At 46.7% G+C, this 14,832-nt stretch overlaps 1 protein-coding gene across 1 annotated transcript in view; it reads left to right on the forward strand.

Annotated features, from left to right (window-relative positions):
• Positions 1-14,832, forward strand: part of LOC137538238 (cytochrome P450 2J6-like) — a 199,861-nt gene that overhangs the window by 83,838 nt on the left and 101,191 nt on the right. Inside the window, exon 3 of the mRNA XM_068260286.1 lies at positions 122-274. Coding sequence (XP_068116387.1) covers positions 122-274 — 153 coding nt within the window. The remainder of the gene's footprint in view (positions 1-121; positions 275-14,832) is intronic.

Here is a 14,832-nt window from a genome sequence, read left to right on the forward strand (position 1 = left end):
ACAAGCTATAAATGGCACAGAACAGAATACTCAATACTAATCAGATAATGATGGATTTGTCATTGCTTTACACTGTTATTAAGTTACAATGCACTATCCTTAGCAATTCATGTTATTACAGGTCTGATATCTGCACGCTATGGACAATCATGGAAGGAGCACAGGTGCTTCACATTATCCACGTTACGTAATTTTGGTCTGGGTAAGAAATCCATGGAAGAGAGGATAAGAGAGGAGAGTGGGTACCTAATTCAGAGGTTTAGGAAGAACAAAGGTGAGATTGTTTCTTCCTGTTCTGACCTTGGCTTTGTGGCACAGACACATCAGTGTCAGGAAAATGCATAATAATAATGATGTTCTCTGAATAACCTGGTATAACCTGGTATCTATGCATGAATTAGGGCTTTACTTGCTAAAAGCTGTTAGTATTCTCATAGCCATCTTACTGGTGCTAACACCAGCAGAGTAACCCACGTTGCACAATCAGCGCAACCCACGTTAACTTGGTAATGCGAGTATTGCTAAGGTAACACGCTTTATGCAAGTAGCATAATGTACTTTACTGTAGCAATGATCGCATTACTTATGTACCATGGGTTGCACTGATTGCCCAATGCACTGTATTCTGCTGGTATTGGTAACAGTGAAATTCCCATGCAATGACTGCACACGGCAACATTACTGGCTTATAATGCATCAAGCCCTAAATGTTTGTGTACAATAAAGATGCAGTGGAGATCAAACATGGTTAAAGCAAACCCGAGGTAGCCCAAATAAAAAAAGTTGCCGTACATACTCACATATAAGACGACAAATGAGCTGAAAAGTCACCCCCTTGGCTTATACACGAGTCACTGTGTGTACTTAGCAGTAAAGGGTGACAGAATGTGCTGCTGGTAGAGATTCGCGAACCTCCGATTTTCGGTTCACGAACTGCGTTCGCGAACTGCTGCAAAAGGTTTGCGAATCGGCGGACTTTGCGAACCGCCATAGACTTCAATAGGCAGGCAAACCTGAAAAACTACAAACACTGTTTCTGGCCACAAAAAGGATGGAAAAGATGTTTCAAGGAGTCTAACACCTGGAGGAGGGCATGGCAGAGTGGGATACATGCCAAAAGTCCCCAGGAAAATGATGTATTTGACGTACAGCAGGGTTATAATCCCTAAAAGGCAGAAATCACATTGCATTCCTAAATTGGAGGCCTAAAGTGCTTGAAAACATCTTGCGTGTGTATACATGGATCAGGTAGGGTAAGTAGTGTACTGCTTCACACTGACAGACCAAACTCACTGTGTAACACACCGCAAAAAGCTGTTTGTGTAGTGATGGCCGTGCTGGACTGATGCGCACCATGGCGAGATGGCCCTCCCTGAGTAATGTCAGGTAATGTCTGACTGCCTTATCAACTTTCGATGGTTCTTTCTCTACCGTTGTTAAAGCTTACATCTATTTTTTTAAATTACTTTTTTTGCTGCCTGTTCAGTACCTTCAACGTGAATTTGTTATGGAGGGCAAGTCTGCCATTCATTCAACAGTCTGATAAACTTTCCATATTACTTTCTCAGTACGATGGTGACAACGGGTAACGGCCATGGAATCAGGGTTCGATTCCGGTCCGGAGTGAGAGCCTGAGAAATGGCTATCACCACACATCCAAGGAAGGACCCAATGTGCTGTATAAGTAATGTACCTGCCCTGACCGTGCTTTGCAGACCAGGCATCTGTGGTCAGATGGACCCTTGACCCAACGCTGTGTGCCAGAGATGACCTCACTTGCCTTTTAACATCACAGTACAGTTTGGGCATCGCCTTTTTAGAAAAATTATTGCTGCTTGGTATCTTCCACTGCAGTGTCCGATTTGCCACAAATTTTTCGGAAGGCCTCAGAGTCCACCAGCTGGTATGGTAACAATACAATGTGCAGTCACACAGGTGCAGTGAAAGGTATGCAGTGACTGCTGGTATAACAAGGTGCAGTCACACAGGTGCAGTGAAAAGGTTGCAGTGACTGCTGGTATAACACTGTGTAATCAGGTGCAGTGAAAAGGTTGCAGTGACTGCTGGTATAACAATGTGCAGTCACACAGGTGCGGTGAAAAGGTTGCAGTGACTGCTGGTATAACAATGTGCAGTCACACAGGTGCGGTGAAAAGGTTGCAGTGACTGCTGGTATAACAATGTGCAGTCACACAGGTGCGGTGAAAAGGTTGCAGTGACTGCTTGTATAACAATGTGCAGTCAGGTGCAGTGAAAAGATTGCAGTGACTGCTAGTATAACAATGTGCAGTCACACAGGTGCAGTGAAAAGGTTGCAGTGACTGCTGGTATAACAATGTGCAGTCAGGTGCAGTGAAAAGGTTGCAGTGACTGCTGGTATAACAATGTGCAATCAGGTGCAGTGAAAAGGTTGCAGTGACTGCTGGTACAACAATGTGCAGTCACACAGGTGCAGTGAAAAGGTTGCAGTGACTGCTGGTATAACAATGTGCGGTCACACAGATGCAGTGAAAGCTATGCAGTATATGACTGCTATATAAATCAGCATGAGGTCACACAGGTGCAGTGAATGGTATGCTTGTGACCCCCGATCAGTGATGCTCAGATACCCCTTTTCAATTTCAAACTTTTTATTGAGTTTTAGCAAAAGAAAAAACAGTATATGATGTACAGTGCTAGGCAAGGTATTCATTTGGGCAACTTCTCATGACTCACAGAAAACAAGAGATTTGTCTGTCACAACATCACCTTAGATAAGAAAGGCATGAGAGGTTATCACATTTTGTGGGACCTAGGGTCCCTTTCATAGTAGCGCAAGGAAATCAGGGCTCCAGAGCGAGCTCCGCTCCTTGCCTCTGAGTGCCTTGTCTAGCAGAAATCTATGACCCCCACTTACCTACTGGGCTGTGGGGGTTGGTTAGAAAGAGAGAGAACCCCCCTGCATTGGGGGGGAGAAAGAGGGGGAGAAAACTAAAGGGAGGAAAAAGAAGAGAGAAAATGGAGGGAAAGGGGAGGGAAAGAGGAGGTGAGCCCCTCCTGTGCAGAGACTTATAAAGCAGGTCTGCTCGGTTTAAAATTTTTTACTGTTCAGTTGTTTCCAGTTATAGACAGGTATGCCCTCCATGGGCCCCATATTGCGTCCACTCTGGGTTGCCTGTCCAGGAGAGTCCCCGCTAATTGTTCTTGGGTCATAATGCAGGTGATTCTGTTTTTTACTTCCTGAAAAGGGACAAGTTGCTTTTTCCAGGCTCTGGCGATAGTTTGTTTTGCTGCTACAAAGATAAATTGGAGGAGAGCCTCCTGGTTTTTATTTAAGGAGCCTGTGCGGAAATGCAGCAATGCTGACCACGGGTCTCTACGTAATTGGGTGTGGAACACCGCTTGTATAAGGCGGTAGACTTTGGACCAGAAGCGAGACAGCATCGAACAGGACCAAAAGGTGTGCAGCATGTCTCCCCTGGACTGGCAACCCCTGAAACACATCCCATCCCCTCCAACGTGTGCCAATCTAGAAGGCACCCAGTACCACCTCATCATTACTTTAAGGGAGGCTTCTATTAGGCCTAGGTTTATAGAGAGGTGAAAAAGGCTATTCCATGCGTGTGACCATTCTTCTATAGGTCTAGAGTTCTTCAGGTCGAGCTCCCAAGCCTTAAAATACCCGTGTACAAAGGTGGGGGCTGGACTTATTGAATTTAGATATAGCTTGCTTATTAGCCCATTCCCCTTGGTGTCATGTAAACAAACATTTTCAAACAATGATAAAGACACATCTGCATTTGAGGTGTTTTTTAAGAGTGAGTTGATCCAGTGCCTCAGCTGTAGGAACCGGAAGTATTCTGACCCTGGGATCTGGAATTTTTCCCTTAAAAAGTCCCAGCTGACGACCTTTGAGTCTTTTATCAAATGGTAGACTATTAGTAGGTTTTTCGTAGTCCACCAGCGAAATGCTGCTGGATCGTCGTATGCTGGAGGGAAGAGGGGATTGTCAGTGATAGGCAATAATGGAAGAAATGGGGATATCAATTTCCGGGTATATTTAGAAGAGTCCCAAACCCTTAAACAATGTGTAAAAATACAACTTAGCAAGGGGGGCCGAGATTTGGGTGGGAGCCAAATTGGGGACTGCACCGATAGAGGGGCCGCCAAGGCTATGTCAAAATATGACCACTGCGGCATCTCTGGACCTCTGTACAATCCAACCATTGGAGCGATTTGTGAGGCTTGGTAATCTGGAAAGCCTAGGCCCCCTGAATATTTAGGTAGGTATAAGGAGGCTTTAGCTACTCTCGGTCTGGAGTTACCCCAAATAAATTTGTTGATTTTGAGCTGAAACAATCTAAGAAAATGTGGGGGAACCCAGACCGGGAGCAGTCTGAAATGGTATAAAATTTTGGGCAGTAACGTCATTTTGACAGAATGCACACGACCAAGCCAGGACAAATGCATCTCAGACCAATTGGAGATATATTGGGTGATTTGTTTGGATAGTGCATAGTAATTTGCCTGAAAGAGAGAACTATATCTCGAAGTTAATTTGATTCCTAGATAGGAGATCTGGTTATTGACTGTCTGGAAGGGGACTTTGTTGGTCAATTCCATCCATTCAAGCTGGGCTAAGGTTATATTCATAAGGGAGGACTTATTTGGGTTAATAGTAAGGCCAGACACCTGTGCAAACTCATCCACTATTTCCATCAAGGCTGGGATAGAGGATTGTGGATTTGACAGAAACACTAGCATATCATCCGCAAACAGATTAAGCTTATGTTGAGTTCCTGCTATTTGGAAACCTTGGACTCTGTCTGCGTCTCTGATGATACAGGCTAGAGGTTCCATAGCTATAATGAATAAGATTGGTGAGAGAGGACACCCCTGGCGGGTGCCTCTCTCAATTGCAAAGCTGGGGGATAGATAACCCGCATAATTAATTTTTGCTGTTGGGGAGGAATAGAGCGCTTGTAGCCAAGCTATAAAGGAGGACCCAAACCCCCAGTGCTGTAGTACAAAATACAGATATTCCCATGAGAGCGTATCGAACGCCTTGTAAATGTCCAAGCTTACACAGACACCTGGGATTTTCCTATAGTGCAGGCTCTCGAATACTTGGATTGCTCTGTAGACTGCGTCTGGGGCTTGGCGCCCTGGGACGAAGCCCACTTGATCCTTGTGGATCAATTGGGGGAGAAACTGGTTAATCCGGGTAGCTAAAATCTTGCTTAAGAGTTTAATGTCCACATTGAGCAGTGAGATGGGGTGGAAATTGACTATGTCTATGGGCTCTATATCTGTTTTTGGTAGCATAGCTATGTTAGCTTGAAGGGTATCTTGGCCTGGGGGTTTGTTTTTGTTGTATTCATTGAACATTTGGGATAGGAGAGGAGCTACTAAGGGACCGAATTTCTTATAAAAGAGAGGGGAGTAACCGTCTGGGCCTCAGATACCCCTTTTCAAAATCTGAATTGAATTCGGATCCGGATACCCAGATATCACGTATAGTTTAGTAGAAAATATATAAAGCAAGGCGTGTACAATGATAAATCATCAAACATTAATTTATAAAAGTATCAAAAGCTTTATTCACTTAATCCGTAAATGAGAAAAATAAACATTAAAAATAGACCCTATATGGAACGGCCGTCCACCATACTTGCATCACCCATACAATCACCATGCACACCTTACATCGATCACCTAGTGTGATCCAGGGCCCAAAACATTAGCAGCTGCAGTGAGATTCCTCCAACAGAGGGTCAAAGATGGCCTCACTTCACCTCAAAAACTGCATCTTCAAAAATCCATAATAATCAGATGGAGCACAAAGATGGCCTCAATTCACCTAAACAAACTGCATCTTCAAAAATCTATAATAATCAGATGGAGCACAGCACATAGCAGGACCATAGGCAAAGCAAGCACCACATCAGTTTGTCAGTCCCCACAAGCCAAGCAGGGATATGATCTCAAGTTGTATCAAGCTGGAAATATGCAGTCAGCTAGCCAGCAAAGCATGAGTGCAGCAAATGAGATGAAGCAAGCAAAGAGTTCATGCAGCAGTTCACCTACATAGGCTGAATGCAGATAAGGAGTTCACATGCAGTCATAATTGGCATATACCATACCGCTCCCAGTGTGTCTTGCATCTAGCCAAATATTCGGATCCGAATCGGATATCCGAATCCAAACTTTTTGGTATCCGAGTAGACTCGGATATCCGAACCCAATATCCTGAGATATTAAAAATAGCCAAGTCCGCCCCGGCGCCCAAGAAGGGCTCTAAGAAAGCGGTGAGTAAGGTGCAGAAGAAGGACGGCAAGAAGCGCAGGAAGACCAGGAAGGAGAGCTACGCCATCTACGTGTACAAGGTGCTGAAGCAGGTGCACCCCGACACCGGCATCTCCTCCAAGGCCATGAGCATCATGAACTCCTTCGTCAATGACATCTTCGAGCGCATCGCCGGGGAAGCTTCCCGCCTGGCTCATTACAACAAGCGCCACACCATCACCTCCCGAGAGATCCAGACCGCTGTCCGCCTGCTGCTGCCGGGAGAGCTGGCTAAGCACGCTGTGTCTGAGGGCACCAAGGCCGTCACCAAGTACACCAGCGCCAAGTAATCTCCTCTCACCCGACTACACCGAGAGAGAGAGAGTAAGCAGCACTGAAGATGAGCTCCTGATTCTATACAACTTATACCTTGTAATGAGCAAATTGAAGGACATCACAAAAGCAAGGAACAGACATACAGACAGAATGAAAAACTAAAGACATGGACTAAACAATTTTAAACAAGGACATCCAGACAAAATAAAAGAAACAAGCTTATGGAGTAACAACAAGCAGACTGCTGAAGAGACCCCTGCCCTGCCCTCAGAGAAAAAACAGAAATCCAGAGGAACAGAACACAAGCCCTCTCCAAGGTAAGGGCTTTCTGCCATACAGCTGCATAAACTGCATAAACTTGTCAATACATTATAATAGAAAGACAAAGATATAAAATAAGAAAAGTACTGTGATAATGCAAAGGCAAAGCAGCATAGACAAGACTGAAGCCTCAGAGACAGAAGGCAGAGCCAGCAGGAGGTCAGGAATCCTAAGGATAACATATCCACAAGGAACAAACAAAGATCAAAGGAAGCCAATTAAGAAGGCAATACTGAAAGACAATACAGAAACTCTATGTGCAGATTATAACAAACTAGGGAGCATAACTAATTTAATATTATATACAGAACATATCCTCGCATGGCACAAGGCAATATGTGAACACTACAAAGATATTACAATTGTGGACATCAACCAGGATGGGGACACAGGCAGGCAAATAAGAACTCAGGATGATGACTCCCCCCAGCAGACAGCATTAACCATCAGTGTTTATAACAGTGGAACCATCTTGATCCAAGGTGCTAAATGCAGACTGGAGGAATTTGAGAAGCTATTTCCCCATATCAGAGAGAAAGCAGAAAACTATAAAACCATAAATAACCCTGCTACACAAAAATGTGAGGCTCAAACTACAAAACAGGGAGAAAAACTGCCCCCCAGAGACTCTCAATCACACCCCTCCCTGGAGACCCTCAGAGATTGTTTGTCTAATCTAGAGATGGACTTCACCCTCTTCAGAGAACAATATCAAAGAAGCCAAGGTGTGAAAAATGCAAATGACCAACTGAGAGAAGAACTAGCCAGGCTGAAATCTGAGCACACTGAAGCTCTGTGTGAAATCAAAGCATCTCTTCAACAACTGCAGGAGGAGAATTCACAGCTTAAGGAGGAGATCCGGAAAATACAGATATTAAATCAGCCAAAAGAAGAGGTGACAACAAAATGTACAAAGGTTCCCACAAGTTGTGCGCTGATTGAGGACTGCACTGTACACCACACACAAGATACAGTAAACACCAAAGACCACCACAGCCAGCCAGACCCCTCCCCAAATGCTACCAACACATGCCCACCCAACACCTCAGAGCCCAGCCACTGCCAGCAAGACCCCTCCCCAAATGCTGCCAAGACTGCCCCACCCAACACTCCAGAGCTTAAGCCTAAACACCAAGCAAATGGCTCCTATAGACCTCGCAGTCCTGACATTGTGCTGATTATAGACTCTAATGGGACATACCTGGACATAAAGAGACTCTTTCCAGGGAAGAATGTCATTAAAATCACCTGCTCAACTATTGAACAAGTAGCAGGGGTCATTAATGAGCCTCATTTCACTGACCCAAAACATCTCATCCTGCACACCGGGACCAATGACATTAAACAAAACACCATAGACCAAGAAACCATCACAGACAAACTGTCACAAATTGCAAAAAGGGCACAGCTGAAATTCCCCAATACAAAGATTATCCTCTCTTCCCTGCTCCCAAGAAAAGATATCTCTCACCAGACAATCCAACAAATCAATGCAAAGCTGACCTCCAGTCTCAGATCCTCACCAGGCATACAACTGGCACAGCACCCTACAATCTCAGCTCACCACCTGTACAACAACAAGCACCTTAGCAAACAAGGAGTCAGCCTCCTTGCAAAGGAGTTTAAGGACATGGTACTTGATAGACCTCAGAGACCCCAAGATAGACCTAATCCAACACACAGATGGCAAACTCCAATAAAGCGTTACCAAAGAGAGCCGCCACAAACACAACAAATGCGGAGGAAACCGCCTGACCCACAATGGCAACACGGAACAAGGGAGGACAGAAACACGGCGGAAATCAGGACTTTGTGTAGCACTTTATATAGTATACTGATGCGACACCCCGAAAATATTGAGTCCTATGACAATCCCTGCTCATTACAAGGTATACAGACCTAAAATGACATCACTCATTATCAGTAGCTGGAACATTCAAGGGCTGAATGCCTCAGCTTTTGGATGCAAAACAAATGATCCAGACTTTAAAAAGAGACTTGAAAACATTGATATTCAAATCCTCCTGGAGACATGGACCCGGGCAGAGGATGAATCTCTTGCACCCATGGGATACAGGGAATTCTCTGTATCTTCACAGAAAAACAAGAACGTTAAACAGGGTCGTCGTTCAGGAGGCATACTAATCTGGTACAAGGAGGAGCTTACAGAGCACATTAAAGCTATCAAACGAGGAGACAGCCACATCTGGATCAAAATAAACAGCTCCATCCTCACCTCTCAGTCTGACATGTACCTGTGTGCAGCATATATCCCCCCAACAGAGTCCCCTTACTACAAACCTGATATTTATGAGGTCCTACAAAGAGAAGCCAGCCACTTCCAGTCTCAGGGCAGAGTACTCATCTATGGAGACCTCAATGCGAGAACAGGCACAGAGAAGGACTATCTGACCTCTGAGGGAAACGCATACATACTTGGAGGAGAGAGCTACTACCAGGAACCAATGCAGACAGCAAGAAACAGCTATGACAAGACAGTAAACAAAAGCGGGAAAGCCCTGTTGAACCTGTGTCGGAGCCTTGGCCTATACATAATGAATGGGCGAACCAGGGGTGACTCTCTTGGGAGATTCACTATGAACTCACACGTAGGCAGCAGTGTGGTAGATTATGCTGTCACAGACACAGATCCCATAAACATCAATGCCCTCATAGTCACCCCTGAAACACACCTGTCAGACCACAGCCAAATCCTGCTGTACCTGAAATCCACCGATAAACCAACCATACAGCAGCCTCATCAGACCGGTCTCTACAAGCTGCCACCACCCCTCAAATGGCCCAAACAGTCTGCCACCGAATACACCAACATGACCAAAACTGCCAAAATCCAAGAACTGCTGACAAACTTTTATAACAACCCATATGAACCAAACCAACAAGGTGTCAGCCATGCAGTGAAGGACTTCAGTAACATCCTACATACCATGGCAGTACAAGCAGGCCTCAAGCAGACCAACTTCAAGAGATCCACAAATAAACAGTCCCAAAAATGGTTTGACAGTGAATGCAAGGCTCTACGTAATTCGCTAAGGGCAGCCTCTAACCAAAAACACAGAGACCCCAACAACCGAGACCTAAGGGAAACCCATGACCACCTACAGAGACAATACAAAGACACCCTCAGGCAGAAAAAACAGAGCCACATCTCCCACAAACTCCAACAGCTGGAGGACTCCCTCCAAGACAACTCATTCTGGGAGACCTGGAACCATATCGGTGCAAAGCCTAAAAAAAGCCCTCTTCATATCCAAAATGGCCACATCTGGCTCCACTACTTCAGGAACCTCTACAAAGACATCCCAGAAAATGCCCAAACCCTGGAGCAGAAACAAATAGCCGCAAAACTGAAGGACATGGAGGAGACAATCAAGGACTTTCAAAACCCTCTGGATACACCAATCACGGTGCAGGAAATAAGAGAAAGAACAAAGCTGATAAAATGTAAGAAGGCTAGCGGTACCGATGGCATCCTGCCAGAGATGATCAAATACAGCCCCCAGGAAATACATGAGGCACTCGCAAGACTATTCAACCTTATCCTGAGGGCGGGCTCCTTTCCTCAGGCCTGGAGTGAAGGCCTCATAACCATGGGCGTCCGCATATATGGCAAAACCGGGCATCTGCCCGAGCCTGGCCGCCCGCTGCCCCCCCCTGGCCGCGTGCCCGTGCAGCCAGCAGGAGGGGAACACGCAGAGAAGAGAGAGAGCGCTATGGGCACAGTGGGGAAGGGCGGACGTCTCCCCCCCCTTCCCTCACCTTAGGGGTCTCTCTCTCCCTCGCTGTCCCCTCCGGAATGAAGTGTGCAGCGGCTGGCAGCGGTGGGCGGAACTTACCTCCTCTCGCTCCTGCGCCGGAAGTTCTGGTGCCTCACTCTGGTCTGGATCAGGCCAGAGTAGCGGCTAATCCATCCGGCGCGTGCGACGAGAGGAGGTAAGTTCCGCCCACCGCTGCCAGCCGCTGCACACTTCATTCCGGACTCCGGAGGGGAGAGCGAGAGAGGGAGGGAGAGCCCCCTAAGGTGAGTGCCCATAGCTCTCCCTCTTCTCTCCGCTGCTCCCCTCCTCCTGCACACATGGCCACTTTTTCTGGGGACATATCCCCCTGGCTACATATACCGGGACATATACCCCTGCCTACATATACTGGGACATATACCCCTGCCTACATATACTGGGACATATACCCCTGCCTACATATACTGTCTGGGACATATACCCCTGCCTACATATACTGTCTGGGACATATACCCCTGCCTACATATACTGTCTGGGACATATACCCCTGCCTACATATACTGGGACATATACCCCTGCCTACATATACCCCTGCCTACATATACTGTCTGGGACATATACCCCTGCCTACATATACTGTCTGGGACATATACCCCTGCCTACATATACTGGGACATATACCCCTGCCTACATATACTGGGACATATACCCCTGCCTACATATACTGTCTGGGACATATACCCCTGCCTACATATACTGTCTGGGACATATACCCCTGCCTACATATACTGTCTGGGACATATACCCCTGCCTACATATACTGTCTGGGACATATACCCCTGCCTACATATACCCCTGCCTACATATACTGTCTGGGACATATACCCCTGCCTACATATACTGGGACATATACCCCTGCCTACATATACTGGGACATATACCCCTGCCTACATATACTGGGACATATACACCTGCCTACATATACTGGGACATATACCCCTTGCCTACATATACTGGGACATATACCCCTGCCTACATATACTGGGACATATACCCCCGCCTACATATACTGGGACATATACCCCTGGCTACATATACTGGGACATATACCCCTGCCTACATATACTGGGACATATCCCCCTGGCTACATATACTGGGACATATACCCCCTGCCTACATATACTGGGACATATACCCTTGCCTACATATACTGGGCACATATACCCCTGGCTACCTGTTCTGGGGACATCTCTACCCCTGGCTACCAGTTCTGGGGACATCTATACCGCTGGCCACCTATTCTGGGGACACCTATAGACCTGGGGCCAGAGGCAGGACAAGGTCCTCCAGCACCCAAGGCTGAGACTCCAAAGTGCGCCCCTCCATCCCTGCCACCCCAGCCGTCACACACTGATTGCTATTAGACTAAGAGGTGTCACAGGGCCCACAACCTCCCCAACACCTTAATATCTAGTTATCTGGCTTGCAGTCACTGCTATGTATCCCCTTTTCTTATTTCTTTCTGCTTCAAACACAATTAGGAATGAAAGCTGAATGAATTGTGCGCCCCCGCCTACACTGCGCCCTGAGGCTGGAGCCTCTCCAGCCTGTGCCTCGGCCCGGCCCTGCCTGGGGCTACCTATTTTTGGGGAACCACTGCTGTCAGATTGAGTGTATGTTGGGGAACTGCTGCCAGGTGAGAGGTGTCTACATATTAAGTTGGGCATTCTGCCTATTTATGTGAAAAGCTGTCTATTTATGTGCCTCATGACTGCTGAATTTGTCTTGTTGCGGGCCTCATGGTTACTGACTTTGTCTTGTTGGGGGCCTCATGATTTGTTGGGGGCCTCAAGATTGCTGAATTTGTCTTGTTGGGGGCCTCATGATTGCTGAATTTGTCTTGTTGGGGGCCTCATGATTGCTGAATTTGTCTTGTTGGGGGCCTCATGATTGCTGAGTTGGTCATGTTGGGGGCCTCATGATTGCTGAATTTGTCTTGATGGGGGGGGCCTCATGATTGCTGAATTTGTCTTGTTGGGGGTCACATGATTGCTAACTGCGAGACTATGGAAAAAGCTGAATCATCATCATATGAGACAATAGCATTAAACCTACTTTTTCTGCTTTTTAAAACAGAAAATGAAACTGGGAGGTTCTAAAAAAAATGAATAATTTTTTTCAGGAGTACGATGGATGAAATTGTTTATCTTCACAGTTTATTTTCAACTTAATTTTCCATAATGTTCATGTATGAGTTAAAACGTTTGTATTTAGTTTAAATTGCTGTTGGCACTTTGTGATAGTAAAGTGACTTTGCAGTTTGGACACTCGACCTCCAAAAGGTTCGCCACCACTGTCCTAATCTAATGTCCCACCATTGCTTAGTTCATGTAAACTTGTCTCCACCCACGACCACACCCACATTCTGGTTCATGACCACACCCATTTTTCGGCGCGGCGCGCTACGCGCGCCGCATGACGTAGCTCCATTTTTTGGCGCGCGTACACCAGCCCAAATTTTTAACTCCCCACTTTTTGCCCCCCCCTGGAAAATTTTCTGCGGACGCCCATGCTCATAACACCCATCTACAAGAATGGAGACAGATATGATCCAGCAAACTACAGAGGAATCTGTGTCAGCAGCACACTGGGGAAACTGTTTAACAGCATCATCAATAAGAGGATCCTCTCCTTCCTCACACAGCAGGACGTACTCAGCAAAAGCCAAGCCGGGTTCATGCCAAACCACCGCACAACCGACCACATCTACACACTGCACAGCCTCATCAAGACCCATGTCCACAACTCACGTGGCAAAATACACGCTTGCTTTGTTGATTTTAAGAAGGCGTTTGACTCAGTGTGGCACCCAGGCCTTTTCCTAAAACTCCTAGAGAGTGGAATAGGAGGAAAAACCTATGATGTCATCAAGAGTTCATATACTGGGAACCAATGCAGTGTGAAAGTAGATGGGAAGAGAAGTGCGTTCTTCAAGCAGGGTCGAGGAGTCAGGCAGGGCTGCAGTCTGAGCCCAACACTCTTTAACATATACATTAACCAACTGGCTGTAGCCCTGGAATCCTCCCCAGCTCCAGACCTCCTCCTGCATGACCGTGAGGTGAAGTTCCTGCTGTATGCAGATGACCTTGTGCTGCTCTCCCCAACAGAGAAAGGACTACAGGACAGCCTGTCAGTATTGGAGACTTTCTGTACCACATGGGCACTGCCCATCAACCCAAAGAAGACAAAAGTGATGGTGTTCCAGAGGAAGAATGGAAATAAAACCCCTACCTCCTCATTTATATTAAATGGCTCCCCACTGGTGTCCACTAACAGCTACACCTACCTGGGGCTGGAGATCAACCAATCAGGAAGCTTTAAACCAGCAGTACAGGCCCTGAAAGACAAAGCCCGCAGAACATTTTATGCCATCAGAAGACAGCTTTACCACCTAAAACCACCAGTGAGAGTGTGGGCAAAGATATTCGACAGCATCATCACCCCAATCCTGCTCTATAGCAGTGAGGTATGGGGCCCGGTCACCTACCCTGACCAATCAAAATGGGACTCCAGCCCAACAGAAATCTTCCATCTAGAGTTCTGCAAGTATCTCCTCCAAGTCCATCGAAGCACTTCAAACTCAGCTTGCCGGGCAGAGCTAGGCAGGTTCCCACTATGGCTTACTATCCAGCAGAGGGCACTCTCATACTGGGCGCATATACAGAGCAGCAACCCCAGCACTTACCACCATAAAGCCTCACTGAGCCAGGGGGGCGAGGCCATACCACGCGCTCTCAAGCAAAGCATCAGCAGCCAGCCCAGCCAAGGCCACCAACACAGGCTGACAAAAGCCCAAATAAAACAGACTATAGAAAGCTGCAAGGAACGATACATAGAGGAATGGAGAAGTGACATAAAGAATTCCAAGAAACTCGCTGTCTATCAATCACTACAGAGGGAGTACACAATGGCTCCATATCTGGGGAGGCTACATCACCACAAAGACAGACAGGTCTTGAGTTTGTACCGTCTGAGTGCCCACAGCCTGGAGATAGAGACAGGGCGGCACAGACAGACATGGAAGCCCCGGGAGGAGAGACTGTGCAGACAATGCGACCAGGAGGTCTTGGAGGATGAGGCCCACTTCCTGCTA

This window comes from Hyperolius riggenbachi, chromosome 11, assembly GCF_040937935.1.
Source record: "Hyperolius riggenbachi isolate aHypRig1 chromosome 11, aHypRig1.pri, whole genome shotgun sequence".
Classification (NCBI taxonomy): Eukaryota; Metazoa; Chordata; class Amphibia; order Anura; family Hyperoliidae; genus Hyperolius; species Hyperolius riggenbachi.